General features: G+C 33.3%; 1 protein-coding gene across 7 annotated transcripts in view; it reads right to left on the bottom strand.

The window, feature by feature from the left end:
• LOC106457879 overlaps positions 1-9,470 on the bottom strand; it is a 209,608-nt gene that overhangs the window by 184,390 nt on the left and 15,748 nt on the right. The window contains exon 1 of one of the 7 annotated variants that reach the window (XM_022383934.1): positions 1,336-1,522. The exons of the other annotated variants lie outside the window; for them this stretch is intronic. Coding sequence (XP_022239642.1) covers positions 1,336-1,356 — 21 coding nt within the window. The 5' untranslated portion in view covers positions 1,357-1,522. Of the gene's footprint in view, positions 1-1,335; positions 1,523-9,470 lie in introns of those variants that run through there. 7 annotated transcript variants of the gene reach the window in all.

Below are 9,470 nucleotides of genomic sequence, written 5' to 3'. Positions count from 1 at the left end.
GCTATATGTACTGATTTTATATAATCTTTTTAAAACAGTTATGTAGTAACACGTGGTCTTAGGCCTGTATCAAACAGGCAGAAATCAAAGGACGCTCAACAAATATTGCATATGTTTATTGTATCAAGTACGTTAGCACCCAATTTCAGAATAGCAATGCATTCATTGACAGTTTACACACATTACAGTAAACCCCACCGCAACATTCATCATAATAAATTTAATCGATATTTTGATTGTTTGTTTGTAATTAAGCACAAAGCTACACAATGGGCTATCTGTGCTCTGCCCACCACGGGTATCGAAACCCAGAATTTAGCGTTGTAAGTCCGCAGACATACTGCTGTGCCACTGGGAGGCAAATAATAAAGACGCATTATCAAGATATTTTGATATCACAAAAGAAAATGCCTATACATATATTCGAAACATGTTATACAAAGATAGAGGTGCGTCCAGGAAAGGGAAGTCTTATTGTGCTTTGAATATGACGTAATGTATTAATTAATCAAATAAATTAGTATTTTTAATTTTTGTTTTACGCGTCACTGGCCGAGGTATGCAAAGTAATATAAAATATGTCCTGCTTTATTTGTAGTCACGTCCGCGTCTTTTGTAGAATTTCAACATAATAAATAAAGCTTGATCTTATAATCAACGGCTCTTCACTTTACATTGTTTCTATGATTTATTTATTCAAGTTATTATTGAACTAGCTAAGTGCCATTCTTATTATAACACTTGCGAGCATATTTTTTATTATTATTAAAATGATAACATTGAGTAAAGTCACAAATTTTAGGGTTAACACTCACGTGCCGTTGAACAAACTCATAATTGCTCCATTTAGGTAGGTAAAACTTATGACGTTACATCCGGTCATGTGACTTTGAACAAATTCAGCGATCTTGCACTGTGACATCGGTGATACTTGATATACGTTATAATGGCTTTAAATTTAGTTTTGCTCAAACTGGCAAAAATTTAAGAACAAAGTGAAAGAAGCGTCTACTTCCGCTCATTCAGAACGAAATTTGTAATTCACGTGTAAGATTCATGTTATTTATACTACGGAAATGTTATCTTAAACAAGGAAAATAACTTCAAGTTCAAATATATTCTATAGAAAAGCATAAAGTAAAAATATATTCATATTGTATCTTAAGTTAAAGGTAAGTAATTCTTAAAATTTAAACTATACTTTCAATAACTCATTCGATTTGATGGAAATCTAAGGTTTAAAAGCTTTTAACATACGAAAGTCAGAAACACTGTTTTTGTGTTTTTCAGTTTCTACTAAGATAAACTATTTTTTGTGGAAAATCAGAGGCCTACCCAGTTCTCTTCAGCAACCATATTTCCGAGAAGTTTGTTAACCCGTTTCTCCTTCAGTCACGTGGAATTCCGTTTGAGTTGTTTTTCATCTCGGTTAGATTACTATCACGGTTTGTTGGTGAAGCAGCACCAGGCGCTGTCTTTACTGCTTTCTCTTTACCGGGAGTGTAAAGAAGAAAGTCGTGGTAGTTCTTCACACTTAACTTTTTATCCTAACATCTTTTGAAATTAGCATCGCTTTGAACAATGAAAAAAAACAAAACAATATTATCAGCGACGTCACGATTATCCGCTGTCCTAAACGTGGCTGAGTGTTTTAGAGTAAATTTAGACCATTGGTGAATGGTGATCTTTGTTGGCATGTGCTACATTACCAGCACACTGTTGGCCCTGGAGCACGAGAAGTTACCCAAGGACTGTAAGGCCTAACTATCATACAGTAGCATCCGGCAAATGTTAGCGCGTGATCCATGAAACGCTCTATCTCTAATCTGGGCGACTTGTACATTACAAAACACTTTTTTTTCAAGGTTCCGCAAGTTTTCGACACTCCCCATAAATTCTCCTCCTATTGAGGGTATGTTACATCAAAGATTACATGCTTGGTGGAGACACTGACTGGACGATTTACAGTAGGCTACTCCTAAAGGTGTGGGCGATGTATAATGACTCATAAAATACATATACGTATGTATAGGCTTGTTTGTAGGATGTATATATATATATATATATATATATATATGTATGTATGTGTGTATAGTGAATTCTTGTTGTTTCCTGTGATGTCCTTTACAGTTGTTTTTGAATTATTTATAGATGTAAGCAATATACGTGTGTGTATAAAGGAAGGTCACGTTTGTATAAACTGTAAAAGTATTTAGTACTGAAATACCATAATAATCTTTGGGTGTCGTTGCTATCATAACTCCACATCATTTCGCTCATTCATTACTAAAAATATTAAAATAATAATAAAAAATTATACCCTCAGTTTTGTGTTCTTAAAATAGTTCCAGTTCTTTTCGTATCTTGCTCCAGAATCGAGAATGCCGTACAAAAACAAAGCAAAAATAAAAAAAATAGCAAATACCTTTACTTCACCGGATGGCGTACAATATAAAATGGTCCAACAAAAAAACATTTCTATCAGTTAGTTTGATCGTTATTAAGCACAAAGCTACAAGTATCGAAGCCCGGTTTTTATCGTTATAAGCCTTCACTTACAAATCAGTTGGATATAGGGTAACATTACCGTTTTATACATTTAATAAAAACACCAATACACTTATCAGGAATCTCATTATTCCTACCACCACTTATGGCTGTACACATGCGCAAAAAAAAGTTTCGAAATAAGACGGTTTCATTTTATACGACTAAAGGGGTTATAAGTTGTTAAACAAAACAGTATTCAGTAATTAAGAGAGTTAAAAGAGCTGAATGCATATTATCGTTAGTAAGATCGTTTTAGTACAAAAGTCACTGAGAATCTTCACGCTCTAAATTGTTTAATAAATCAAGCTTGGTACGACACCGAAATGAAACTTGTGAAACTCCTAAACCTCAACATAAAACTCAATATTAAAACACAAACACACCGAAATTTATCATTTGTCGTTGTTTTTAAGGCATTTAAATATTTTGTTTGGTCTAAATATTTTCTTCTGCATCATGATTTCTAAAACTATTTTCATATATGAAAACAATGACTGGACTAAAGCTGAAGTTTGTAATTTCAAAAAATAAGAAGCAATGGTCTAGTTACTCTTGCCTTATGCGAATACAAATGACATTACTCAAGTATACTAAGAATGCTTACAGTATGGTTAGACATGATGTAACGCTAACATTTTATCTGCCCTACAGCTACATTAGTTTCCGAAAAAATAACTGTAATCTGCTCAGTCACAGACAGTGAACATTTCAAATCAAGCAAACATAAATTTTAATTTCGTACCTTTCTCTTAACTCAACTTTATCAACGAAACCATAACTTACTGTGTTTTTTTTTTGTTTGTTTCTTTTGCCGCCTTAGGCAACATTTAAAAATGTTGACCGTGCGCGGTTCCGGTAGATCTCCTCTACTACCCACCATCGTAATAACCATTGATTAACAAATAATGTTACATGAGTATTTTTTCATGATTTCAAGTAAACGTTTACTCGGGTACGCATATTTATACCTTAATTTGAGCTATTCAGATTTAGAAAAACTTAACTTGAGGACCAGTTGTTGAATTCACTAGAAGCATGTTTTTGTTTTGTTTCCTTACAGTATTTGTGTTTATGACCGAAATTTTTAGATCAGCAAGAGACGAGGTGATCGATTGAGTTAGAAATAATATTATCCTAAGCTATCTTTTCAATATTTTAATTTAAATGTTAGCTAGAGGGCGCAAGACGTTCAGATCAAATAAGTTTATCAAAGTTGCCTTAGAATATTCGCGAATATTAGTGATCGTGATATTTTGATGAAGTGGCTAGAAACAAGGCTACATTATAAAAACGAGAATTAGTGAACTATTGAGTTAATGTTTTCAGTTAGTACAGTGTCATTCAGAAGTATTCAGATCAGTTTTATTTATCGTGTATATTTAGTTACTCGATCAATTAGCCGTGGAGTTATACAACTACAAGTAAGTTTATTTTTAAGTAAGTCTTAGTATCATTAGCGAGTAAATCTCAGTTGAAAGTGAAAACATTATTGGTGAACTTAGGCCTACAAGTACAACAGTGGACAAGTGATAGTATAAGTAGACTGGAACTAACGTTAAGGAAGAAATAAACTTATATGTCATACTTACGTGCACTGGACTTCACATATTTTCACCAAGTAATATGAAAGAGCAACATTACAATAACATCATAAAAGGACAAAGGACTATGTGATGTAATTTTGCGTACAAGTGGTTACCAAAAAAGAATTATTCACTATTACTATAAAAACTGTTTCATCTGTAATGAAATTACCATAGGGTATATTTCCAGAAATGAACTTTTCTATTGCAATATCCCTATTCCCCATGTTTATCAAATTTTATGTAGGCCATTTTTGCTGAAATTAAATTATTTTTTCTTGTTTTTCATCAATTGTTAATATAAACATAATCTTTAATCAACTTCAGCCTTTATCATGTTACTCACTATTATGAAATATGATAAATATTAAAATATTATATTATTTAAATATGGCGCTGGCCGTAAATTTGTCATATTTCGAAGTGTTTAAACCTTTTAATTTGTGATGCAAATGAACAACGAGAACGGTAAGTATTAAAGAAATCCACAGTAATCTCATGTATAGCCTACATTAGGCTACATACGAGTCAATGAAATGGTCACACATTAGAAATTGCATTATTCAATAAAATTGGGGTACTTTTGTAGTTATGAAACTGACAGCGTTTTATTGCTTTAATCATTGAGTAACTTATAAAGCTCACACTGAAGTAATATTAGCAAGACAACATTTAATCAAGTCGAAGGAATACAGATGTGAAGTGTAGGCCTAAACAGAGAGGGAACTCATAATAGTGAACTGAGGATATACCTTCAAACAACGAGAAGAAAACCACTGTCTAAGATGGTTTCATTTGTACTAAATGCCATCAACAGTACTATTAATCCAAACATCGCACGCATGATGATCTTTCGCTAGATGACAGTGAGACTAATAGAAATGATCTAAACTACGATCCACCTGTTCTACATTCCACTTCTAGAACATCCTCGACCAAACCAGATTGACAAGCCTTAAACATATGGGCGAAATGTGATGTCAAATAAGTTATGTGTCCAAAACGTACAAAAAAAAAAACGGTTTATACTAACGCGTGTCTGGTGACAGATGCAAATATGGAAGACCATAACGTTTTTAACAGAATGCTTGCAATTGATCTTTTGGAAAATATACATACAGCAGCAAAAATATCAAGTTGAATATACAATGATGAGTCTTACAAGCTAACTGATGGTTACTCTTTAATCGGATTGGACGAATCAACTCTTAGTTATATGATTTATATTCCATATACACTTCATGCTCTGGAAAATACATTTGATTTAAAGAGGGAAATACACTCTCACTCTTGTCGTTCTGCTTAGATGAAGGATTTCGTTCTTTTGTATTTTGGTTATGGGCAAATCTGGTGATAAAAAATATATCTAACTATACCACTTCTCTAAAGCAAACAATGTTGCCATCCTAGTTTTAAATGACACGTTTGTGTATGTGTATGCAAAAAATTACCAATTATGTATTCTTAAAACGAAGCTACAGAATGCACAAGCAGCGGCCTCTTGTGAAATGAACGATGGTTGTATCCACTGATGAGTATGTTGTGTTCTATCAAACCATTGACAGTTTTATCCATTGAAGGTCAATTGTCGGACGAAATAATGATGCAGCAATTACTCATCGCATATACCGAAATTATTCTGAAAACATTTGCACTTGGATGTAACCAAATAACACGATAATTGTGTAAAGGCGATTCAAGGTTGCAGTGGATCTCTATCAAGAACTAGGTATGAAAACCCAGAAGCCATTCTTTCTGCAAAAGGAGAGTAAACAGTGTCCTACAGAGAAATCCAATTTTCCAATGCTTGTCAAAAATAATGCGTTAAATGGTAGAAGCAATGAATGGTCGCATAAAACGGTGGAACCGGCTCTAATATGCAGATGTTTTTTTGTTGTTTTTTTTGTAGGGGATTATGTGAAAATTGTTAAAGTGAGTTGTATGGACGAGGTTAAAAACGATTTTGTGGGATAAGATGAACATAATATATAAATAAAGAAATTCAAATAGTGGGCAAAATTCTAATCTTATAGACCCTTGCTTTTTCCTTTATTTTACTACTTTAGGGGTTCCATAGCAGTGGCGGCTTGCCCCTCTTTGTATTTCTAATAGTACCATTATTATCAGGCATCCTAGAAACGCTGAGTCGGATAAGAAAACTGAATTAAGGAAGAGTAAAGGCTCAATGAGATGTTCACATTCATTAAACTTTCAAAAGTAAAATAGTAAAAACATTGTATTACATAAATATCAATGTACTTTATAACTATTTCATTAAGTGACATAATAATTGTTTAGATATTACTGTTTACCCTATTTAAAGGAAAACTGTTTGGTTTGTTTGTAATTATGCACAAAGCTACACAAGGGCTATCTGTGCTCTGCCCACCACGGGTATCGAAACCCGGTTTCTAGCGTTGTAAGTCCGCAGACATACCGCTGTGCCACTGGGGGGCTTAAAGGAAAATGTTATAATGTTAATAATAATAATTTTTCACGTAATTCTTCATCATAAAGGAATATTAGTTGGCTTGTTTTAGTAAAGTATATTTAATATGAACTTCAGCAGCTGAAATTTTACGAAGATAAATTTTAGAGGTGAAAAGCAGTTAATTGGTGGACTTTTATTAGTTTTCCCATCAAACTAATTTCTGAAGTGTAATCAAATAATCGAGAATTGGCATATTAAATTTTTAGAAATGTTTTATTTGCAAGTCTTAGTAATTTAAAAATAAATATTATATATATTAATAACAACAACAATTTCTCGATTAAAGTATTTTTTAAGCGATTTTTTATTAATTTTTGTACTAATTAGTGTTTGTTTTAGAATCTTCGCACAAACGGCTGACTGCACCTAGACGCCCCTAAGTTTATTTTGAATTGATAAACTAGAGAGAAGGCAGCTAGCCAAAAGTACCCATCGCAGTTCTTGGGCTAGTCTTATCTCACCAAATAGTGAGATTTGACTGTACTCTTATTGTGTACCCATGGTCTCAAAGAGCAGAGCGTGTTTTTGTGGCAAATGGACACAATTTTACACCCTCGGATTCACTGTCCGGGTAAGCTAACAAACAGGGTACGCCCGATCCATATCTTCATTACGGGCTGGCTACCACAGAAAATGTCCCCAGTGGCTTAGAGGTATGTCTTCGGACTTACAACGCTTTCAACACCCGTGGTGGGCAGAGCTTAGATAGCCCATTGTGTAGCTTTGTGCTTAAGTATCAACAAACAAACAAACCACAGAAAATTACATATAATAGGGATCTCAAGGAATTGCACAAAACCCTAATAGAACGTTCGGGCAAAAAGCACCTTAAACAGTAAAGATTCAGTTCAAACAACACTTTAAGACATTTACTATTGACTTCTAAGGCTTTACAAATATAAAAATGCACAAAAAGCACGCATGTTAAACTTACAAGGAAAAGAAAATCCGCTCAAAACGGCCCGTTTGTAATTATTATTCTCTTGCCAGCCTACAACAAAAACGGTTTGTTATATTGTACCCAAACCTTTTGTAGAATACTAAATAAGGTACTGCGAAGGATTTAGGGGTTTTGAAAAGTCGATTTATTTCTTATATATATATTACATAAGTTAAAAAACATCATAATTCTAGTGTAAACGATATTATCACTACCCCTTGAAGTTAGCTTTCCAATAAATACCTGGTGTTCCTTCAAAAAGTATAAATACAGGGTGAAACAGGAATTATTAGCCAATAACAGACGAACATTAGATGACTGTAAACCTTAGGATAATTTTATAAAAGTCACCTAGATGTCTTTGTTTTTAACATCCCAAGTGATGATGAACGACGTTCATAAAATCAGCCAAGCATCTGTCTAGTGAGTTTTCAAAACGATACTTCTACTTTTTCCATGTAAAATAATGTTATTACCTTCTGTTTGTAATATTAGCAGCAAATATATATACCCCAATCACTCTAACTCGAGAAACAAGTATGTGATCATAGCATGACGTATCGAGAAACTGCTGTTTTAATAATTGTCCCATGGTTGTGAAAATTACTGACAGAATCTTTTATTTTTCTAGCGTCATCATGACATATTTTTCGACCTTGCTCAAGCTTAGGAAATATATCTATATCTATTAGTATATACCACAAACAAGAAACGACACGTGGTGGCAAAACATTGGTTTGTTAGCCGTGTAAGGTGGATCCGTGGAATTAAATAAACTATTGATGAATAAAATCTTTCAACTTATAAAATCTGCTTGTTTGAAAGAGGGAAGACATGACTAGTCCTAAGTTCTGGTAAACAAAAATGGAGAGATAAGTAATGCTGTTGTTTATTCCTCTCCGCGTGGAACATTTATTGATTAAAACTCGTAGGCGCCATCAAAGGATCTGGAATAGAAAATAATTGCGGTAAATGCAAACTTTAATTTTGTACAAGGTCTTGTAATTTTATTTAATAAACAAATAATACCTAATCTCTGACTTAATGACAAAAACAATTTAAATTTAATCACGAGCTTTTTGAGAATCAAGGTCTTCTGTGAAAAGTTTGGTTCATATTTCTCGTGCATTAAGCTCAACGTATAATTGGTAACTCAATTTCTTACAGCGGAAGCTTAGAGTTTAAGATAAATAAATACGTTTGACAAACGAAAAAATACAATGACATAATAAACCACCGTCAATTTTAAGATAAGTATTATCTGAGTAAACAGTATACAATAATAGATTAAAACATTTTACTTCAATGCCGATATTTCATCGTTACAGTTTCTTCAGGCTTAGTGAGTACAACTGTAATTGTGTTTAAGCGCAAAGGTACACAATGGGCTATCTGCGACATCTTCATCTTGGATATATAAATCTGATTTTTAGCGTGAGGTCCTCAAGCTTACCGTCGAGCCACTGTATAAAGTCCTTACGTTTTATTTTCATGCTTGATATTTGACTTTTAGTTTTGAGAAAATTTGCATGCATCATTGTAGAGCTGAATAGCTTTATAAGTGTTTAAAAAACATTAGTGTGAAAATGTGTAAGATATGAGATCACATAAGAAATGGAAAGTATCAGTGTGTGAGAAGGTTGGAAGGCTGTTTTGAAGAAATGCGAACGTTTGAGTATGTTGGAACACTTTTTACAGAAATGTGAAAGTGACAGTGTGTAAATTTTTTTGAAAATTTATTTATAAAAAAGTGACAGTTCTAATGTATGAGGTTCTTAGAATATTAATTTATAAAAATGTGAAAATATCAATGTGTGAGGTTGTTGGGGCACTGATTTGTACAAATGTAAAGCTCCCAGTGGTACAGCGGTATGTCTGCGGACTTACAACGCTAGAATCCGGGTTT

This window comes from Limulus polyphemus, unplaced genomic scaffold (genome assembly GCF_000517525.1).
Source record: "Limulus polyphemus unplaced genomic scaffold, Limulus_polyphemus-2.1.2 Scaffold385, whole genome shotgun sequence".
Lineage (NCBI taxonomy): Eukaryota > Metazoa > Arthropoda > Merostomata > Xiphosura > Limulidae > Limulus > Limulus polyphemus.
This window is presented reverse-complemented; position numbering and strand designations above follow the sequence as displayed.